This window comes from Pipra filicauda, unplaced genomic scaffold (assembly GCF_003945595.2).
Source record: "Pipra filicauda isolate LSUMZ 115617 unplaced genomic scaffold, ASM394559v2 scaffold205_size1947385_pilon, whole genome shotgun sequence".
Lineage (NCBI taxonomy): Eukaryota > Metazoa > Chordata > Aves > Passeriformes > Pipridae > Pipra > Pipra filicauda.
Genome location: NW_024104316.1, coordinates 750,947 through 773,634, shown reverse-complemented (window position 1 = coordinate 773,634; position 22,688 = coordinate 750,947). Strand labels below are relative to the sequence as shown.

Sequence of the window (22,688 nt, the reverse complement as noted above, 5' to 3'; positions counted from 1 at the left end):
TCTTTTCTTTCCTCCTGCTGCTGCAGTTCCTTTACTCAGAGGTCGTGATTTCCAGCACTTTTATTGTGCTGATGCTTATTTTTATTTGTTGTTGTGATCCCCAAAATAGGATGTGTTGCTTTAGCTGCATCCTACCAGCATGATGCCCATCGTGACACGTCCCAGAGCAATGCATGCATCAGCTTTTCAGGTTGATGGTGTGTACCCTCCATTCCTTTTTTGCATTTCTGTACAGCCTAGCTACTCCCTGGTCTTAATGATGCCCTTAATTTTTTCTCTCATGGAAGTACAGGTCATTTAATTTGCACCTAGATGTTGGTTTATGGCTCTTGAATGATTTTCCTGGCTTTTTTGTCATTGCTGGGTCCTGACTCTGCTCAGCCCTAAAAGTTTAGTAGGTGCAGAAGGGGATGTGCCTAGGGCTGAAATGGAGAAGGGGGTGGGGAAGAAAAAGAAGAGGCAATAGGTCAGGACAAGTGATAGCTGTGGCTGTGTGCTGAAGAGCTTGCACCTGGGGGAGGGAGGGAGTGAAAACTGAAGGGGGACAGAAACAGGGGGGAGCTGGGGTGTGTCGTCCCACTGTCACAGAGAGACAGAAGGAGAAGGCTGCCCAAACTGAAGTAGTCTGCCAGCAACTCCAGCACCAGGGAAAACCATCTGGGACAGCAAGAAGGACCCTCCACATCTCTGAGACACCTGGCTTTGCAGAGAGACTTCTTCTTGAGCCCCTCCTAAGCCCTTTTAAACAGGAGACTCCAGGTTTTATCATGAGGTTTACCTGCCCTGAAACCCGTTTCCCCACCCAGTGTGACCTCTCTGCTTGATCCAGCGATGGAACTTGAATTGTTTTTGCCGTGGCATCCGTTGTGGGGGACTGGCATGGGTTTGGGGGGGGCTGTACGTGGCTGGTGGGAGCCCTGGATGTCTGCCTGGTGCTCTATGCATTGCTCAGATTGTCTGGCTTGGCCCTGGAGCCGGAGGAAGGCAAGAGCTGGCACCCGCAGCCGTTTGCAGCCGTAACTCACGCCGGGGAGCGGCGGCTGCGCCGAGCGCCCACTGGGTGTCAAGGCAGGACCGCGGGAAGCCCCTGAGTCACCGTGGAAAGCTGGAAAGCTGCAAAGGGAGGAAGTTGCAGCTGCCTTTTAAGATGAAGTCACTCTCTGCTTCTGTTTTTGTTCGTTTCCCTCCCCCCCCCTCGCTTCCCCCGGTCTCCCCCGGCGAGCCAGTGATGGAGCATGGCCCGGCGCCAAGCATCCAGCTCTCACGCCCCCTCCTCCTGCCCTCCCCGCAGCCGGCTGCAGAGGGATAGCACTGCAGCAGCAGGGAAAGGAGCACCTCGGGCAGTGGGGGCGGAGGAGCTCGTGCCCTGGTGTCTGCAGAGGCACATCTTCCATGAAGATGCCGTCCCAGAAGATGATGAGGTCTGAGTGCTCGATACATGGATGCTGGGCACATTCCTGTGGCCACGAGCTGACACACACACACACACATACCCCCCACTCCTGAAACGTGATCCAAAATGCTTCCCAAGTGTTTGCCAGCTTCACTTGGAGGGAGTTTCCTGGTGGCATCTACTAGGAAATGGGGACCGTGTCTGTGCCAAGACGGAAGTGGCTCCTGGGAGAGCCTGGCTGCACAGGGCTGGAGGGGTTTTGGGGTTCCCCATCCACAAGGGGGTCCCCACTTCCAGCTTCCGCAAAAACTGTCATCGAAGGTGGACCAGAACCATGTTTCAGAGGCACTGGAGCCTTCCTGTGGCCTGGCTGACCATGCTGCTGCTGCAATCACTGGTGTGAGACCGGATCAGGAAGGGGAGGTGGAAGCGTGGCTGCTGGAGCAGAGCCCGGGCTTCCTTCCGTCAGTCTGAGCTGCTGCAGGAGAAGATGCAGATGTCTGTCCTGTGTCAATGGACCAAAACAGCTGGAAAGTGCTTTTTAGGCTCTTGTAACTGCATTGGTGTTTCGATACAAGACCTGGACTGTTTGAGATGACTTCCTGGTGGTGCTTCTGGGCAGATGGTCAGGCACAGCTGGAAGCAGTCAGGGTTGGGCAGTGTGGGTGATGGGACCACAGTCCCTCACCAAACTAGGTAGGGGACACGGAATCTGCAGAAGAGCCTTTGTGGTCCTTCCTGATGGAAGGAAGGCTTTGTGTTTTGGGTGGTGTTCAGCAGCACATGGACACGTAAAGCTGTGCGTTGCTCTGCAGAAAGGGCAAGAGGCTGCCACGTGGCTGAACTACCCAAGGCTGTGCTTTAACCAGGCTTTTAAATGTGGTAGTTAGGGCTCACTACAAAGCTGAAATTGCTGGTGCTTGTCTCATGCTGGAAGTTGCTGTACCCCCATTCCAAGTGCCTGACACACCTTTAGGGTGGAGCTGGGAATCTCTGGAGGTGAGGAATGCTTGAGTGGATGATAGGGATGGTGCTGGGTGCCACACAGCACCCAGAAGTGCTTGGTTGAAGGCAGCATAATGGCTTTCTTTGAGCTCAGGCACCAAACATTCTCCAACAGCTTGTCTTGTGTAGCTTTAAGGTTCAGGGTGTCCTTTTGGGGTGGCTCCTCCCAGCCCTCCTTTCCGTTCTGGAGTGAGGACATGTCTTCCCTTTGCTGCTCTCACTGCATGCTTGGGTGAGGGAGCTGGAGGGAGACCTCGGGCACGCTGTCCCAGCCCTCGTCAGGGGCTCACTGGACTGGATGTTTCTGCCTAGATCTCTTAGCCTCATCGCTTCCCTGGGAGATCTTGGAAACTGCAGCAAGCAGAAGGAGGCCAAGAGCGCTGAAATGAGAGCGATGGAGGACGAGAAAGCAACGGCTTGTGGGACTGAGAGCAGAGAGGAGCTATTTACCTCCTGGCCGCTGGCTCGAGCCCGTTGAGCAGCACAGCTGCCAGCCCGTATGGGAGCTGCCCTTGTGACTTGGACCACAATGAAAGAACCTGGATATTTCCACCCTTGGCAAGACCAGTTTGCTGGGCTTGCCTAAAGGCTAGAACCCGGCCTGGGCCTTAACCTTGTCTGAAAACGGGGTCAGGAAAGCAGCTGGGCCAGGCAGGAGGCCAGGAGGGAGATGACAGCTCAGGCATTGGCAGAGGAAAGGTGACCGCTGAGGAGAGGGTTGGCAGAAGCCCTTGAAGAAAGGGGAGAAATGAGAAAATGAGTCGATAAGGGACATGGGGTGAAAAACATTGCTTTGGGTTGAATGCATGGTAAAGTAAGCTCTGTTCCCGTGCTGGAGGGTGCTTTCTGAGATGGGGGTATGTGCTGGGGGGTGGGTCTTCTGCCCCACCGCTGAGCGTGAGCAAAGGGCACCAATATCCAGAGGTGAGAGCCCGGCACAGCCCCCATCATCGCTCAGTCTGCCCTAAAAACATGTTCTGGCTGTCACAGGCAAACCACGGAGGCGGTGCCAGGGCCACGTTCATCCTCCAGAGGAGAATCTGGGGTAGTGGGTTAGATGGAAGTGATTGCATCTGACATCTACCCTGCCGCAGATGCCGGCGCTGGGAGCCGGCGTGGCAGGCCCAGAGGATCACATTAATGCAATGCCATTACTGCTGCTCCTGCTCCACGCTTCCCGGGGATTAAGGAGAGCCAGGGCGAGCTGGGAGCCCACGTTGGAGCTGCAGTAACCCCTGGAAAGGCAGCAGCCCCTGGTAATCCAAGGTTGCTCTGTCTCAGAGGCAGAGGAGCGTGGGAGGTGGGAGATTTTTATCCCAATTTCCGATTTTTCATTGGACCTTTTCAGGGTGGTGCCCTGGTTTTGTACTGAGTAAACGAGCTGCTGCTCTGCCGGCAATCCCCCTAAAAGGTTTATCTTGGCAGATGCGGGCAGAGGAGAGCCGGAAAGGAGCTTTTCCCAGCTGCCATCCCTCCTGGTGGGAGCTGAGCCTGGCAGAGCTGCAGGGCAGTGATACACAGCATACCTGGGGGCTGGCTGGCTCCAGGTCAGCCTGGTGCTCCCAGCCACCTCCTGGGGCCCACTCAGGTGGGTTTTGGCTTGAGCCACCCCGGCTCTGCCCAGGTACTGCATCACAAGCAGGTACTCCATGCTCACAAAAACCATGGAGGAGGGGTTTTCACGAGCAATTTTGGCACAAAACGGGCTGGAAATTGTTTCTGTGCTGGTAGAAGTCCAGTATGAGTGGACTAACAGTGCTGTGCTAAACCATGGCCCCCTGCATCCTCCCCACCTGCCTTACAGCACCACGGAGCTGGTGGGTGTGACAGCGTCAAAGCCACTTCCAAAAGGAACAGCTTCTCATGCCGATTCTCTGAGCTGTCCTTTCAGCCTCTTCCCTCTGAAAAATGCATTACCCCGAGGTTTCTTTTTCCCCCTCCTGCGCAGGCAAAGTGTATTTTTGCATGGAGATGTCGGGTCAAGGATTCATTCTCCTCTTCACATACAGCCCTGTGCTGGGGGCATGGCAGGCTGCACTGCTGCTGGGGGAGATGGTTTTGCTGGAGAACCAGATACAGGGCTCTTTCAGGGCTGGCTTAAATGGCCTGGGAGGCTGCTCCCTTGGACATCTCCCTTCCCAACTCTCCATGCTGTGGGTCCCTCCTTCCCCTCAGTTCCGCACATCTGAGCGTTTGGCCCTTGGCTGTTGTTTTCAATATCAAAGCGAAATGCAATTTTCAGCCCCCAGCATCTGTTACGTGAGGCAGATCAAGCAGGCAGATCCCCGCAGGGCCGTGAGGGGCCGCAGCCTCCTCGTCTCGCCCTTACAACGTGTGTCCTGGGGAAGATCAAATCCTATTAAGCTGCAGCTCTACTTGCAAATTATACCGTGAGAAATCCGCCCCTTAGGATTTCTTATCAAACGAGATGCACGGCCACTCTGCACACACTGGAAAAATCAGCAAGAGCCTGGTCCAGCCTTGAATAATTCAGTAGCTTGGGTAGGACAGGCATGACTATACTCTTCAGTGCAGCTTCATCTTGCTGGTCTCCTCCAACCATCTTGGCTCCAACCATCATCTCTCCTTAACCGAGTCTCCTGCGACAGGTATTTCCCATGTCCCCACTGTCAAGGAGGTGGGAAATCATCAGGTAGGTTTCAGGACCACAAACAGGACACAAAAATGTTGTAACATGACCTCTTCTGCCTGGGGGTCTCCTGTTCCGGTGCAAGTCCCAACTATTTTGTAGTGAGGCACTGGCAGGGGGTGCCCAGAGCAGCTGTGGATGCCCCATTTCTGGACATGTTCAAGGCCTGGCAGGACTGGGCTCTGAGCAACCTGGTCTAGCGAGGGTTTGAGCTGAGATGTTTGATGCAGTCTTTGATGTGCTGTAGACCTCCCAACCATGGGAGGAATGAGTTGGACATTGCAGCACTGAACCAAACTCTTTTCCGTGCAGCTGTGAGAGGATCCAGGTGACCCTGAACCTGGATGGAATAGTTCAGGTGCTGGACTGCCACCTTCATGACACATCCATTGGGATGATGACCAGAATTGCAGTCCTGAAATGGCTCTACCACTTGTACATCAAGACTCCTCGTAAGGTAGGTTGGGGACTCGGCATTTTGAGCCTGCTTCTTCCCTTGGGCCTGAGCTTGTGCCCTCCCAGCCTGCTCCGTGCCCTTGAATGGGCTGTAATTGTCTTGGGAGCAGTGGGAACATGTGTCCACCTGCCTTTTCAGAGAAGGCTTTGGCTGCTGGATACCCCGTAGCTTGAGGAAGAAGAGCTCTCCAGCTCAGGTGGAAAATGCTGGGGAAGCTTTCTGCAGCCTCCCCCGGGGCAGGTGGTTCTGTGGCAGGGAGTGACCAGGACTGATGCCAGCTGCCTTTCTGCTCCTAGATGTTCCGGCACACCGACAGCCTCTTCCCCATCCTGCTGCGGACCCTCTCAGATGAGTCGGATGAGGTAAGTGCTGCAGCTGCTGCAGAAGTCCTGCTGGAAGCTTACTGTCTCCACATCTAGCTGGGCTTTGGGTTTTTTGGTTGAACTGAGGTATTTTGTGAGGCTTGGCCAGTGTTGGGACTGGGCCAAACTGAAGATCCAGCTGGAAACCCTGCTGTCTTGGGGGCCCTCTGATGTATAAACCTTCTTTTCCACCTCTGAGAGTTGACCCTTCAAAGCCAACTCCTAAGAATCCTTTTTGCCTGCCTGGGAAAGCAGCTGGTGCTTCAGACCCCAGAGCTGGTGTCTTTCCCATGGGGCTGGGTCATGATCAGATCCTTGGTGAATGGGAATTCAGTTGCCTTTCACCAGCCTCTGTGAAGATGCAAGGGGGATTGTGTTCAGGCAGCACTGCTGATCCAAGTCATGAGGCGATTAAGCAACACCCACTGCTCAGAGGGCAGCAGCAGCATTGCCTGGTGGGGCTGCAGTAGATGCCTCGTGGCATCAGACTGGCTGGGAACCACTCAGCTTGGGAGAGCAAAGAGAATCAGGCAGCAGAGAGTGAGACCACTTGCTCTGCCGTCGCTCTTCATCTCCCATGCTGCTCCCTTCCTGAGGTGCTGCACTGTTTTCCTGTTTCCTTGTCTTTCTTCCTCACCCCTCTTCTCTGGTTCCAGTCATCTCAATTTTAGTAGTGTTGTTGTCTTCTCCCACTCTCAGTTGTTTGCTGGAGCATTTTAGTGCTCAGGTTGGAGGCTGACAGGCTGGCACACAGCCTGGTCCGGGTGCTCCTAGAGCTTCCACCATCAGCTGGATACCTCTTGCCCAGAATTGCAAAGGATTCTGGCTGGTTTCTCAGCCAGGACCTTCCTCATGGAATAAAAATCACACGCTCTCTGCTGTGCCTTACATGCTCGGTGCACCAAACCTCAATCCTACAATAAATCCCATGTGAGAGGAGGGAAGGGAATGAGCAAGTGAGGGAATGACTTGCAAAGGCAAGCAACTGCCTGGCCATTTTCCATCCCCTGCTGCTTACGATGCAAACCTTTCCAAAAGAGTCCCCAAGCACACATCTGCCTTTGCAATGCTCTAGAAAGCCTGCATCTTGCAGATAGTCTCTCCAGCTTGGCAGGAGATCTCAGTGAGTCATGTTGCAATTACACTGCTTATTAATATTTGAAAAAAGCAGTGAAGAAAGGACCCTGGTGATGCATTTCCTCCATGTGACATAACTGGGAATGGCTCAAAAGTAATTTTAAGCTGATTTATTTAATCCTGGCTTCTATTTATTTAAATGTTTGGAGGTGGCTCTTTTTTTTTTTTTTTTTAAGGAAATCCATAGACGAGTCAATCCATTAAACACCACCGCTCAGCTGGCTCTCAACCAGATTTGCTGCTCTCTGCAGAGGAAATAGAAATGACTGAAGTAGTAGAGGGGGTTTGAGCTGGACATTTTGGGGAATGATGAGAACACACTGAGCTATCTAACCTGCAGTGTCAGTGTCTATTAGGAAAGGAGATGTGGGGTGCTTGCCTAGTCAGTACAGTATTTGTGTGCATGGTTATGTTGTCCTAGAGCAGACTGTGATCCCCAGAAGCTCCTGGCTAATGGCCTGGGAATCACCTGGTTGGCATGGGGGCCTGTATGAGGTAACCATCAGCTCTGTGATGAGGAAGCATCTCCCTCCCCTTTCCAGGCAGGGCTGTGCACGTTGTGTGGTGTAACAGAAGGTGTACACGTCTTCAGAGGGTTTTTTTGCTGTCTTCCTCCTGCGATGCTGCTCTCCCCACGGGAGCCTGCTGGGCAGCAGTGTCGGCGTCATCTTTTTTCCCAGCAAGGTTGAACGTCCTTCTGCAGTGGCTGTGGTTCCCCTTGCCCCTGTGCATGGTCTGGAGGCTACCTGTCACTCTCCTGATGTGCCCTGGAGCTGCCCTGGAGCAGTTGTTTGTCGCCAGCTCATCACCAAAGGACAGTCTGGCTTTGGAGGCTCAGTGCTAGTCCGTGTATCAGACTGAAAGACTGTGCTCAGGTCTCTTATTTTTAAGATCTGGTCTTGCTGAGCTGCTCTGAGTCTCTCTGTGCACTTGCCATAAATAATCAAGCCTAAAGCAAGGAAAGACTCACGCTGGATGGAGCCGGATCCATGCCCTTTAAGGTCTCACGCCTGTTTTTATCGTTCAAGTAGCACAAGGTGTTGCACCTCCTCCACTGTGCTGAACAGGGGCCAGTGTCTCATGATGTATCTGCAGCCTCCTGAGTCATCTCTGCCTTCTCTCCTCTTCCCCTTCCTACCCACTCCTCTTGTGCCAGTAAATAAATGGTCAAGAGACCTAGTTAAGATTCACAAAGGCAGCACAGAGAAGTTGGAGCGAAGCTGAAACCAGCAGTTCCCTTTGATGTGTAGACAAGTCTGGATCCAGGATTCCCGGCTGTCGGATGCCGTGCTGCTGCACTGCGTCACCTCGTGCTTCCCCGGCAGGGGAAGGTTCTGTCCTGCATCTGAGATCTGCTTTTGAAGGCAGGCTATAAAAGCCCTGCTTAAAATTCGATGTGCTTAAAAACTTCCGTGCAGCTCCAAGACATAGCAAGGTCCTGCTGGGAGTGGGTTTTCCTCCACTGGCTGCTTCATCTGTCAGTGTGAGTCTTGCAGCCCTCGTTGAAGAACTGATGTTAGAAAATGTGAAAAGTCAGAAAATGTTGTTTTCTGAGCAGTGGGTTGGACCTTTCCAGCTGCAGGGTAAAGGCACTGCTGCCGATAGGCACTGCTGAAAAGAAGACATGTTTTTAGGATTATCTTCTGTGAGTTTCTAGTGCAAAGACAGCTTTGGATGTAGCCTTTCAGTTCCCTGGATCCTGAATGGACCCAGGAGCTGAGCTCAGGTGAACTGAACAGGAGGTAAAGGCATCTCTGAGAAAACTGTGAAGCAGTGACACTGCTGGATTTCTTTCTTTGCTTTGTTTTCATTTTTCCGGCTTCAAAATGAGGTTGTTTCTTTATGGCTGAACGTGTTCCTGTCTGCTTATCTGTTCTCCTCAATCTTGCTGGAGGTTGAAAGTTGTGCTGGGACTTTTGTCTGAGTCATGGCAGGAATGACGTGTGAGGTGGAGCTGGTGTCTGATGTGAAGCAGGATAGACTCTGGCTTCCTCTCAGCTTTGCCAGCGTGAGAACCTGCATTGTGCAGTGGCCAGGCAAGGCTTTGAGTACAGAAGTAGTTCCTTCAGAAGTCTGCTCAGGAGTTGATGTCCTTCCCCAGAGAGGGCGAGCTCAGCGTGGGCTGCCACTGACTGCAAAGGGCAGGTTTAGGTAGGTATTAGGAAGAAATTCTTCCCTGTGAGGGTGGCGAGTCACTGGCACAGTTTGCCCAGAGAAGCTGTGGCTGCCCCATCCCTGGAACTGTTCGAGGCCAGGTTGGTTGGGGCCCTGAGCACCCTGATCTAGTGGAAGGTGTCCATGCCCATGGCAGGGGAGTTAGAACTAGATGGTCTTTTAAGGTCCCTTCCTACTCAAACCATTCTCTGATTCTATGTACTGCAAAATCTGCATGACCTTCAAACCAACTTCTCCATGACAAACCGAAACATTCTCCCCTCCCTTGGGTTTCCAGTATTAAAGTAGGTGAGAAGAAAGCCCAGGGGTGGTGGTGTCCCGATTGCCATCTCTCTCCTTTGCTGTTGACTCCTCCAGCCCTCCTGCATGTCCTGCTGCAGCACTGCAGGGTTCCAAAGCCCAGGTCTCTGCCCTGCTCTGAGCTCTGCTCTCACGGTAAATCCTGGCAAACTTCTCCCATCGTGCCCAATTCCCAGGACAATGAAGCTGAACAAAAGCTTGTGCCAAAGCCAATAGCTGTCTTAGCATGGTTTGGTTTGGAGCTTTGCTCTGTTGGGTTTAGGGCCCTTGTGCTCCAGCTCCCAGCCTTTCATCCACCAGGGCCGAAATACTGTGACCTGGTGCAAAGCAGAGGGTGTAAGGTAAGGACTGTAAAGAGGAGAACTCTAACATATGTGTGCCTGGCTTCTGTTTGAACTTTTTCTGGTGGTAAGGCTTCTCTGGAGAGAGTCTCAAAGCTACAAGGTACCAAAGCAGGGAGGCCACTGGTTTTCAAGAGGGAAGTTGCCCTGACAGTGAGCTTGGGAGTGAAATAATGGCGTATAGAAAGATGTATATAATTCCAGTTGGATGGTGGAAAATGTGGTCAGCCTGGATTACCATAGGTGGAAGCAGCCTGTAAGCAGAAGTGGGTTCTGAGGACTTGAGACATTGCAAGGCCACTGGGTTGAACAACAGTCTGTGCATTGTGCAGTGCAGGAATAGGAAGTTTTGTGGTGGGAAGTGTGATCCATAGGGAACTTCTAGACTCAGCACCAGTTTCAGACTATTAACTTCCTGGCTTATGTATACACATGGAGTTTATACCTACACTGAACAACAACTGGGGCAAACTGGCAGCCTGGGCTCAAGGTGGTGCTTGTAGTGTTCCTGGATGAAGTCATGGAGCAGTCTAAAACCACAGAATACCTGTCTGCCATGGAGGACAGGCAATCCCTGCCCTGGGGAGCTGTCTCAGAGAGGGTCCAGGGTGGGATGGGGGCGTAGGATGCAGGATGTCGTGAGCTGGGCTTTGGGTGCCCTCTCTGGGTGTGGAGGGAGATGCTGGATGGGAGACAGGGTAGCAAATGAAAGCAAAGCCTTTACCTTCATAAGCTCTGGGACTCTGGATGTTAATTTGAAGGGTTTGCAGGCATCCAGCCTCCCACAGCATGGCCTGCAGGGATACCCCAGGGCTGTTCCAGCTTCTTCCAGCCCCGTCCTGCTGGCTGGACCTGTGTTGCCTCCTTCCCTGCTCTTTAATTCACGAAAGAACAGCACTTGGTGGCACTTGGATGTGGTTTAGTTGTGAGCACGGTGGTGCTTGGTTGATGGTTGGACTTGATGATCTTAGAGGTATTTTTCAACCTTAAGGTTTCTACAAAATACCTCCTTGGCATCCCACCCTGTGACTGGCATCAGGTGGCCTGCTAAGCTCCCCATATGCCAATTAAACACAGTTAAAGAGGTGCTCTGAGCTGTGACAGTGCTCAGGGTGCTGCAGGCCTGGCCCTTGCAGTCCCAGCATCAGGGACAGCTGGGGGATTTGCAAAAGCAGGAGCGTGGACAGGGAGTTTTCAGGTTCCAGCTTGGTTTGGGTTGGTTGTGGCTGTATTACCAAGTGCCCCCCCTCCACTGCCAGCTGTATTTCCTGGTGCTGTGAGCAACTGTTGGCATGACCTGGCAGGATTTGCCCTGGGGAGGAGAGGAGAAGGCCCCAGCCCTGCTGCCTCCCCTTTGCTCCCCATCCCCTCCTGGGAATGCAAAAAAAAAAAAAAATAGATCTTGGCCAGATCACAGGATAAAAGTTGCTGTGCTGGGGACCTGAAAAGAGGTTTGGTTACATTGCTGTGGGAAGATTAATGGTGAGTTTTCTTTTCTTTTTCTGTCTTTAAAGCTGGTGGAGGCTGGGAGGATGTAAGTTTGCTTTCCACACTGTGTGTGCCTGGGGCTCAGCCAGCTTTGCTGCTGGCCACTCCCGGCTCCAGGACTGCCTGCCCACGCTCACCTCCCTCCCCTGGCTACGGCTAAAAGGCTTGGAGGGAGAAGAAATAAAATAAATAAAGCCCTTTGGAGAAGCCTCAGTGCATGCTGAAGGGCTGCATTTTGAGTGGTGGAGCAGGAGGAAGCACCCAGCAGCATCCTTGGATTTTCCTGGTTCCCACTGGGTCGCTCCTCCACCTGCCTTTGCCTGTCCTGGAAATGCTGTGAGGTTTTCCACAGTCTCCCCGATTCTTGGTCCCCTTTGAAGAAGTGCTTTGCAGGCCTTAAACTTCTTGTTTTCCGACTTGCTAGCATCTTGCTTCAGCTGAATTCCCATCTTCTCCCTGGTAAGAATAACCTTATCCCTGCTGTTGTGTGCCCCATTTCATTGTCCAGGGAATACCCACCCACTGGGACACACAAAGCTGCCCGTGAGCATCTCCCTGCTGCACACAGGCATTTTAATATTTTATTTTCTTTTTTTTCCCCCCAACTTTTCCGTAAATACCAGCATGGAGAGCACCTTCAGGAGCTTAGTCTGCATCCTTGCCCACTGTGTGTGTGTGCCCCAGGAGCAGCTGCCTACCTGCCTGGTGTCCTGGTAGTCAGCATGTGCTGTGGGATGCTGAGCCTTGCCCTGGGGGGCCTGCAGCAGATTTGGGGTCACCTCCCCTCCCCCTACCATGGGGGGCCAGCCCAGCGTTTTGACCAGGGGCAAATCCTCCCCCTCCTCCAGGAGCATCCAGGCACCGCTTCGCACGCACAGGGAGGTGCATCCCATCCATCCCATCCTGCACACATGTCCAGGGGCTGCTCTTCCCCCCGCGCCGCCGGCAGGGCCGGGCTCGGCTCCGTTCAACCAGAACGAGCAGCAAATTAACCTGACCTAGATCTGGAGGAGCCGACAGTTGTGTGTGCCCTCAAAATCCGCGCTCCGGAGGCAATGCAGGGAGAAATCTTGCTTATTCCCAGGAAGGAGAAATAGCGGCTTATTTATAACTGTCAGAAAACCTGGTTCTGGTTACTCGGCCACCCGGAGCTCGCCGCTCTTCCATGCTGCTCTTCATCCCTGTGCTGGGAATGGCTTGTGACGTTGGACAGGTCTCCCCATCCATCACGATGCTGCTTCCCCTGCTCCTTCCTATAACCAACCTCACGTTCGCCCAGAGCGGAGCACACTGCCCTGTGTCTCATCACCACCGGGAAATCTTTCCCGAAATCCCCTTGGGACCAGGAAAACCCCCTTGGGGGCTGATCCCCCAGGCTGGCTGTCAGGTTCACACCTTGGCCTGGCAGCTGGGAATGGCTCTGGCCCTCGTGCTCCAGCGCTGTGGGGTCCGACGGCCGCTGGGTTCCTGACGGATGGGACCAGCTCGCGCCTGGCGCAGCCGGTCGTTGCCATGGCAATGGCAGGATATTGCTTTCTTACAGCCTCCTGGCTCGCACAAAGCCGCCAGCTCCAGCTTTGCTCAGCACAGGGATGTGCAGTGCATACCAAGCGCTCCTGCCTTTCCTCCATCTCCAGCTGGGAACCCACTCCGGAGCATGCGGGGAAGAAGCAGCAGGAGCTGGAGATCCCTGCCTCTTTCCCACGGCTGGAAAACCCCAGGTCTTTGCAGCTGCCTGCTCTTCCAGTGCTGGTGCACCCATCCCTCCTGCTTCTTATTTCCTCCGTGGTTTTCAGTTGCAAAATTCATCCTATGCTACTTTTTCTACCTCCTGCCTGTGACCTACACAGCTGGCCTGAGGGGACACTCCTTAACCTCTCCAGAGCTCGAGAGGTCCAGCCATGCCCTCCAGCGGCACAGGTCACTGCTGCCCAGGCTGTCCTGGCCAGAGCATCCCAAGCCCAAGCAGCATTTCAGAGATGGGGTTTGGCACACAGCTCTGGGCAGTTGGATTAAGGATCTGACCTCAAGACATGGCTCTTAAAAACTCTGGGAAGCAGCAGGGATGATTTGTGCCTGGCCTGGGGCCGTGGTCCTGTTTCCTGATGCCGCAGGAGTTGGTGGTGAAGACTAAGGTGGATGATGTGACTGGGTGGGGATTAGGGCAGCAGTGAGTGTGTAGATCCTGCTGTACATCAACCACAGACGGCCTTGGCTCCTGGTTTAGTTGGGTTTGGCAAAATCCACCATGTGAACAAGAGTCCCAGCTCTCACTTGCCTGCCAACCCCGGTAACCAAGCCCCGAGTCCCTTTGCCAGTTTTAGCCAAAGACAGTGAGACTTGAAAACCTTTACAGGTGTTTATTTGTCCAGTTATGAGAGCCTGAGACCCAAGTCAGTGCCTGTACGAAGGCTGCAAGTTCAGCTGAGCCACATGATTAGCCACTAGAGAATCTACACAGAGCTTCAGGAGACCAGGCATCATGAGCTCTGCTCGGGGGCATCCTCAGCTTGAAACAAAATGCCACCAACATCACTTTGTCTGAGCCACTGATGCTTGAAAACCAGGCAGAGAGGGAGGACCAAGGTCTTCTGTCTACCAGGGAGCACAGACTCCTCACCGTGGAAGAGGATGAAGGCTGGTGATGGCAGGGACCTCCCGTGCTGGCAACGAGCTCCCAGCCTTGGCAGCATCACGGAGGTGCCGAGTTCTTCAGGGATGACAGTAAAAGTTGTTGTCTTATTTTTTTTTCCTCCCTGGGGAGCTGTGGGCTGAGACTTAATCATGTCTATAGGCACAGGGACTTCCCAAGCGTGCCGAAGCCTCGTGGTGCCCATGGCAGGCTGCTTTCCCACCACAGCCTGGACACCACGCTGCCTGCTCCAAAGCTGCTAGGGGCTTGAAAATCAGCCTTAATTGCAAAAAAAACCCACTCAGCTTAGGATATCTGTGCAACAGAAAAACCCAGGAGCTCCTTTTTCTGATTTTCAGGCATTGTCGTATTTTCTAGCATGATCAAAAAAAGAGATGTAATTGGCTTTTTGTTTTTCTGAGGGTAAGGGTTTTCTCTGTTAGCTCAGAAACTAAAACTCTCATATAAACTGCATCTCCTCAGAAAGATTCGTTGCGAGAACACAGGGAAAGCCTGGAATGCTGTGCTGGTGGGCAAGGGGTAGTCAGGGATGTGCTCTGCCAGATGTTGATGAGCTAGACGTGGCAGTTGACCCTTTTTGGCAGCCTTTCTGCTCCACAAAGCCCCACTACACTCAGAGCTTCGGGGACAGCTGATGAAACATCTAGACCCAAGGACATTTGAATGAAGGGGGACCCAAAATAGCCTGAGACATGAGAAGGGTTGAGGACGGAAAAAAAAAAAAAACCACTCGGTAATAACTTCTCCAGAAATGCTATATATAGACTAATTTGGTGACTTCTGGAAGGAAAGAGCTATGAAATCCGAATGGCAGCTCTGCCTCGATGTCACGAGCTGAGCCTTTCCTGGGATGCTGCCCTGCACGCAGGGGCTGGCTGGTGTATGCCCCAGAACATCCCTGTGCTCTTGCTGGGATTGTCCCAAACATTTCGTTATGAGGGGGAGTGGGGAAGCAAAACCCAGACCTCCCCAAAGTGGGACAAGGGGAAGGCAAGCCCTGCTCCTGATTGTGTAAATTTGGTTTAATTTCACATGCTCCCTTGGGACTCACAGAGCAGAAACGTGGGGAGTTTTCCCCTTTCCTCTTTGCTGCCCTATCCCCTCTGCAAGAATTTGTAATTTCCACATGGAGCCTTACAGGTAGCTCTCTTTTCCCTACACCTTTCTTGATGTGCTGGGACGTGGTGTTTGCTACCCATCTCACCCTCTCTGGCCCTGGATTTGGAAAGGAAAGCTCCCTGTACCATCTGCCCTTGCATGTGCTCACTCTGCACCATCCCTGTCTCTGCAGGTTATCCTGAAGGACCTGGAGCTGCTGGCTGAGATTGCTTCTTCCCCAGCGGGACAGACGGAGGAGGGTCACGGTCCCTCGGATGGCTCCGACGCGCGACCCGGCCCAGCGGAGCTTCACGTCCCAGCCAGGGCTGGCCAGCTGAGCTCCTCTAGTGAGTGCCCCTGTGCCACAGCTCTGTGCCTCCCCACTCCAGGGCTCTCTCGATGTTCCGTGGCACCGGTCAGGTTTGCTCAGGCAGAAGGGGAAGCTTCTCTTACAGTAAGAAATCAATATCTTCATCCCCACCCAGTACAGCCTGGGAACGGAGCCTGCCGTGGCACAGACCAGGGCACTGCTTTTATTTTTATTGCTCTTCCCTCTAGTTCTTGCTTTGGGGATTTAGGGCTTGGTTTAGCAGGAGAATGCTGCAGAGGCCAGTGTGGAGGGAGGTCATTATTGTCCTATTTTTTACGAGACCTTGGGTGCCAGCCTCTTCTTTCCTTGTAAAAACCCTCAGCGCCCTAGAATCAGTGTGGGATGGGATGCTGGCTGCAAACCCAGGTCTCCAAAACATCCATAGATCTGCGGAGGGATCCCTGAGGGGTCTGTTCCTGTGATGTTGCCTGTTGAAGGCTGCCCTCGTTGGCTGTGAGCTGCTGTGCTGCTCTGAGTGCCTGGCAGAACCTCAGGAGAGAGATGAAGAGGGACGATCCTATTTTCTGGGGACTTGGGGCATAAAAAACCAAACCTTTCATTCATTAGCCCAGCACATGGGGAAATTTTTTCCACCTTCCCTTGTCTGTGGCTCATCCTTCATAGTTCCTTGGCTGCTCCTTCCCCGCCTCTGCTGCTATTTAAGGGCCTCCCTGTTGTAGTCCCCAGGCCAGGTCGTCCCAGCCAAAAGCACGTTTCATGTGAGCTTTGGATTGCAACCCGAGCCCGGAGCCAAGCCTGCCTCTCCCTGCACAGGATGCAGCCACAGGGCCTTGCAAAATCACCACTGGAGAGGGAGGCTTTGCTTTCCCATCCCCAGGCTTTGTTTTCTCTGAAGATCCTGGATCGTTCACCCCTCCCTGGTCTTATGAATGTTTGCGCCAGCAACCGGCTCAGGTCTAGGGTTGCTCAGGGTGGGACTTTTTTTTTTTTTTTGTGGATCTACTTGTTTCCTGCTGGCAGCTTTATCTCTGCGGTGGAGAGGTGGGGGCTGCAGTGGTGGTGACCTCCCCAAGCCCTCTGCAAGTCTCATCCATCCTCCCACTGTCAGAAGTGAGACCGCCAGGGTGGAGCGGCTCCTGTGGCGCTGGCCAAGCAGCTGAGGAGCTGCAGTTCAGCTCACACTGATGGTTGTCTGAGGTTTCCTTCCTTCTGGATGATCTAAAAATAGCAGGCTGGATGGCGTGGATCCTAACGACTGCCGTGGCCCTTGTTAGCTCTCTGGAAGAGCAACTTGGCTTCGCTTATTCAAGTGTAACCTTTAAAAATAGTCTGACTCTGCCCTCCTGGAGTAGATCTGCTGCAGCCAGAGCTCCTGTTGCCCCAGCATGGGATAACTTGCCCCCATAAGGGTCCTAATGGGCTCTGGCTTCCTCACCTATTTTCCTCTTCCCTGTAATGTAACAGAAAATTGTTTCTTAAGAATTTATTTCAGGCTGAGCTTTGCAGGGTCGTTGGCTTTTACCCAAAGGCAGATGTTTTTGGGGAGGGGAAAAAGGAGCTGAGTTGTTGGCCTCGGACGTTTGTTATGGCCCCAATCCCGTCTGGCTCTGACCACCCAAGGCTGAACCTGGATGGGCTGCCGGGGAGTTCCCCCAGGGAAATTGAGGGGTCACAGCTGGGCCAGGACCTTCCTGGATTACGCTTGGAAAAGAAGAGGCTCCTGGAAAATACTCCGTTTGTCAGGTTGTTTTGGAGCAGGAGGGTGACCGGCGGAAATCCCCGTGTCTGTGCTTGGTCCTGGGGTGGTGATGCACAGTGAGAGCAAGTGAGCTGAAACTGCCCTTCCCAGGCAAAAGTCACAAGGTGCTGTCACTAAAGAGAGGGTGTAGCCCTTCTCTGGAGTCACTGTTTTTGTACTGGGATGTATGGGAGGGTTCCCTAGGGTGCCTTGATTCAGAGAGTACCGAGGAGGAGTGCTTTTTGGGGGTGCCCAGCAACAGGACAAGGAGCAGTGGCCATAAACTAAAACACAGGAAGTTCCACCTCAACACGAGGAAGAGCTTCTTTACATTGAGGGTGGCAGAGCACTGGAACAGTCTGCCCAGGGAGGTCATGGAGTCTCTCTCTCTGGAGGCATTCAAAACCCACCTGGTTCCTGTGTCACCTGCTCCAGGTGACCCTGCCTTGGCAGGGCGTTTGGACTGGGTGATTTCCAGAGGTCTGTTCCAACCCTCAGAATTCTGTGATTCTGTGATTCTGTTTTGGCAATAGGATGGATGCTACTGCACCGTCAGAGTGGGGGGCTGCAGGGCACCAGCGCTCATCCCCATGGTTCAGTCTTTCTGTTCCCTTCATCCACGTTAGACCAGGATGCCACTGAAGCCAGCAGTGGGAGGAGAGCTGCTGAGCCATCTTGGCTTCCATCCCCTCCTACCCCTGAGGCCCTTCCAAGCGTGCAGTTGGTGGCTTTGCAGGTAAACGAGCAAGGTCACCCTTTGAAATCCTTAAGCTCACAGCAGGTTTCCATGCTGCAGTGTCCATCTTGGCTCTCCAGGCTTTGCCACCCAAGCAGTAAGGGCAGGAGTGGAGGTGGAAGGGGCCAGTGCCCCCAAGGTCTTCCCCCCGCTTCCTCTCTCTCCCTTTCTTCCCTCAGGATGTGTTTATGCAGTTGTTTCCCTGCCATTGAGTTCGGTTTCCTTCAGATGCTGGTTGATTAGTCAGGAAAGCCGTGTCCCACTTCCGCAGCCCGTTCCCAGCTCCAGTTTTTATTTAGCCGCTTTGTTCTCCCGTTACGTAAGGTCAGCTGCCCTCGACGCCTTCTCCAAACACTGTGAGCTGGGGCCAGCCCAGCTCAGCACTGGGGGACTTCCAGCATCCCCTCCCAACCTGCTCCAGCTGCCCTGAGAGAGGCTCTCCTTATGCCCACTTTTTCAGGGACAAGGGCTGCAGGGCTGTGCCCAACAGCTCCCCATTCTATGGGGTGATGGTGCAAATGATCTGATCTGGTCTGTACGATGGGAATCCAGCTACCTGCTTTGCTTTGGGAGTGTTTTGCCAACCTTGTGGAAGTTGAGACAAGTAGCAGATGACCCAATAGTGGTTGTCACTGAGGCCAACCAGTCCAGGGAGGTGATTCTGCCCCTTTACTCCATTCTGGAGAGACCCCACCTGGAGCACTGCATCCATAGCTGTGGGGTCCTCAGCACAGCAAGGACATGGACCTGTTATGGCAAGTCCAGAGGAGGTCACGTCAGATGCTGAAACACCTGTGCTATGGAGACAGGCTGGGTGGTTCAGTCTGGAGATAAGAAGGTTCCAGGCAGACATTAGAGTCCTTTCCAGTTCCTGAAAGGGGCTCCAGAAGAGCTGGAGAGGGACTTTTGAAGAGGGCATGGAGTGACAGGACAAGGGGGAATGGCTTCAAGCTGAAAGAGAGTAGATTTGGATTAGGTATTAGAAAGAAATTCTTCATTGTGAGAGTGGTGAGGCCCTGGCACAGGTTGCCCAGAGAAGCTGTGGATGCCCCATCCCTGGAAATGTCCAAGGCCAGGTTGGACAGAGGTCTGAGCACCCTGATCTAGTGGAAGGTGTCCATGCCCATGGCAGGGGAGTTAGAACTAGATGGTCTTTTAAGGTCCCTTCCAACTCAAACCATTCCGTGATGTCGAAGGTGCAATCCCTCCAGCCTGGTGCACAGCTCTGCCCTGCGCAGGAGAAGAGAGCTCAGTCCAAAGGGATGCCGACACCAGCTGCTGCCTTGCACGGGGTAACTCTTGCACATGACTCTTCCTTCCCTTCTCCACAGCTTTGTAAGGAGAAGCAGTTATGGCCCTTTGTTTCCTCTCCAGCTCGGTCTGGTCTCTCCCGCCTGGCTTCCTGCCGGAGCTGGCGGGGACAGTGCCGGACCCTCTGAGCACCTCACGCTGTAGGATGTTTACCAGGAGCCTGGCTCGGTGTGTGGATGCACTAACATGCCTGATGAGGTAATTAATTGGTTTCCACCAGCAGTCCATGGAGATCCCAGGAGTCAGTGGATTAGAAGTCCCTGAGAAGTGTAGTCTGTTGAGTTCAGACTTGCTGTGTCCCCACTGGAGAGCACGCAGCGCTCCAGAGCCTGGACAGGGGTTGAGGTGTTCTCTGATAGGGGTTTCCTGTCAACATATTTCTGGGGCACTTTATTCTCAATGAGCCAAACCACTCCCTTTTTGTTGTAGTATCCCTTCATTTGTGTAATCATCGATCTGCAGAGGTGGCAGTGTAGGACAGGGTCCCACCTCCAGGCAGTATGGAAAGTGTTAGGGCAGCCTCTGAAAATACCAGGTGAGTGTGTAGGGAACAGGGGGTCCGTGAAAGATAGGAAAGAGAAGGTTGGCCCTTGTCAGATGGCTCAGATTTGCTAAACTGGTGTTTCTGATGTTAGGGCAGGATAAAAGCAAAACCCCTCCTTACTCATCCTCCCCACAAAAGGCAAGCTGACATCACACCACCGACCACTTGCTCATGAAGGAGCCAGCTTCCAACAGTTCTCACAGCATCAGGAGTGTGACAGCAGGGAGCAGAGGAGCCAGGTGGGCAGAGGAGAGACCTGGTGTTCCTGAGTGCTCCAAGCTCAGTGGTCTGGTTCCTGATGGTTGGTGGCTCTGGCATCTCCCTACTGGCATGAAGCTGTTCAGGAGGGTTGACTGTCAAAAATGCTCTTCTGCCTCTTGGGGAGGAGGGGAATTCAAAGGAAAGGGTAATTTGTTTCTTTTCCTGGATGCACTGGGATGCCTTGGAAAACCCTGGGAGTGACCATCCAGATGTAGCCTTAAATTGGCTGGCATGCCTCCAGGTATCCATCCCTCCTGAGATGGTCACAGCACATGGCTAGCCAGAAAGCCTGGGGATTGCAGAATAAAAGCTGGGATTAGTGATCTGTAGGTGCAGATAAAGAAGGCAACGGTGTAGGAAAGATCATTCCCAGCCAAGCCCTCCTGTGCAGTTACTTTGCTGGGCTGCCTCAGTTTCCCCAAAATGTGAGGAATTTGGAGGATGGGGTGTGGAATGAAGTGAAAACAAACTAGCAGCCCATTGCTGCCTGTTCCTGCTTACAGGTTATCCTCCATATGCCTCACCTTTCCGTGCAGGAGCCTCAGCCTGCTCTAAGCTCACCATCAAACTTAACTTTTCCTGGCTTGCAGCTCTGCTGGGCACTTTGTTCTCCTGTACATTGGCTGAGCTACACACCTGCTGCATTTTTGCTTATCGATTTACCTTAGCAAAGAAAAACGAGGCAGTCGTGGAGCACTAACCTTCCTGGGAAAGTCATCAGGGTTATCATTGCCTGCTGCCTTCCTCCAAGGTGGCCACGAGCACAGACCCTGGTTCAAGTGTAGGAGGATCCAGGAGGCAGAAAAGGCCTCATTTGGCATCAAAATATGTGCCCTGAGCCATTTGGGAAACCCTCTTCTGGTGGGGTGCCGAAGCATCGGGAATTGCAAACCCGTGGCTCTTCAGCCAGGTCAGAAGGGGAGAAGCATCCATGTGTGACCGGGCAAAAGCAGGTGGGCGCAGCCTGTGGCCGTGCAATCCACAGTTTTGCTGGGTTCGTTTCCTCAGCAGCATCCTGTGCTCTGGAGAGGGGAGAGCGGAGATTTTCCAGAGCCCAGCTGAGCTGCCGACACGTTCACATCTGTTTCCAGCTACGCCCTGCGCCGGCTTTTTGGGAGGAGGAGGAGGAGGGGAGGATTTGCCTTTTTTACGGCTCTATTTTTATCCCGCTCCGCGAGAGGCTTCGCCGCTCCGTGTTTGCGAAAGCTGAAATTCAAAACATCCTGGGGCAGGGCTGCCGGGGGGGAGACGCTGCGCAGATTCCCACGTCGCTGCCCGGGGGTTTCGCCGAGCACCATCTGGCAGTGCCACCTCCCACGCCGCTGGCACTCGAGCGGGCTGGAGGCTCACGGACCGGCTCCGGCTGCCACCGGGTTTATCCCTGTTGCTCCCAGAGGAGCCAAGGGAGATCGTTCTCCAGGCTGAGCTGGAAACATGATGCCTCGGGGGAAGCGCCGGGGCGGGAAGGATGCTTGGCCTTGCCAACTCTTAGCTTACCCTCCCTATATCCGAGCTGAAATTGCTTCAATTAGAGATTGCGGTAAATCATTTTAGCTAAACCACCGCAAATACCCTTGTGGATGCTCTTTAACCAGCTTACCCAGCTTTAGCTCGCTTCGGAAAGGAATCAATTCTGCTCCAATCTTATTTCAATTTGGTTTCAGTGGAGTTAAGCAAGTCCACACCGGTTTTAATTAAGACGGGTTTGAAACCAATTATAGTAAATTAATAGAAGTTGTGTTTTATGCCAGGCTGAAGTTCCGCACTTCGTGGCCGAGATAGGAAAATCCAAGTTCGTGTCAGAGTCTGCCAGTCTCACCCGGAGCAGTCTGGGGACACTTTGGGCACTGCAGGTCTCGACACAGCTCAGCCCATCAAGCAGCCAGACGGCCTGAATGTTCCAGGCTGATGTACAATATATATTTATAAGGGCCTTAATATAGATCCCTAATTGCCTGTCTGGGTTGATTTATAGCGAGGCCACGCAAGCGATGGGAACGGTTTGAACCGCTGGTGAGTGCTCGGAATTGCACGGGAGGGTTTGACGGGCGTTTGCTCCGCTCACCCCGTGCCTGGGGGAACACATTCTGGTGTTGGCTTAGGTGATCCAAGCAGCCCACTCGTGTCCCTGGCTCTGTCTCAGGCTGTGAAGGGAATCCAGGGAAAGCCTGGCATTCTGGGCTGTAGGAGGGTGCTGTAGTCATGGATAGGACAAAGAGTACTGGGATTAAATTGACAGGATTTATTTAGCTTAGATATTAGGAAGAAATTCTTTGTTGTGAGGGTGGTGAGGCCCTGGCACAGGTTGCCCAGAGAAGCTGTGGCTGCCCCATCCCTGGAAGTGTTCAAGGCCAGGTTGGATGGGGCTCTGAGCAACCTGGTCTAGCAGAAGGTGTCCCTGCCTGTGACAGGGAGTTTGGAACTAGATGGGCATTAGGGTCCCTTCTGTGATTCGATGATAAGGGCCCAGGCTGGTGTGGACTCACTGTGGCCTCATCTTGTTTCACTGCTCTGATGTTCCTCTGAGCCCAAAATTCCCATTTGTTCCTATTCTTGTGGATGTCCGGGCTGAGTTTCCTCATTTCTCTGAGCAGGGATCTTTCTTCTTCCAGCTCCCTCCTCCATGCCAGATTAAAAAAAAAAAAAAAAGGCAGCAGAGCTGTGATGTGCCACCAGCCCCGGCTACGTTAGCAGCCGATCTGGCAGGT

The 22,688-nt window shown here is 53.3% G+C and overlaps 1 protein-coding gene across 1 annotated transcript in view; it reads left to right on the top strand.

The window, feature by feature from the left end:
- The window catches only part of VAC14 (VAC14 component of PIKFYVE complex), a 57,737-nt gene that overhangs the window by 11,121 nt on the left and 23,928 nt on the right, over positions 1-22,688 (top strand). Inside the window, exons 11-13 of the mRNA XM_039380859.1 lie at positions 5,361-5,505; positions 5,802-5,867; positions 15,253-15,406. Of these exons, the coding sequence (XP_039236793.1) occupies positions 5,361-5,505; positions 5,802-5,867; positions 15,253-15,406 (365 nt within the window). The remainder of the gene's footprint in view (positions 1-5,360; positions 5,506-5,801; positions 5,868-15,252; positions 15,407-22,688) is intronic.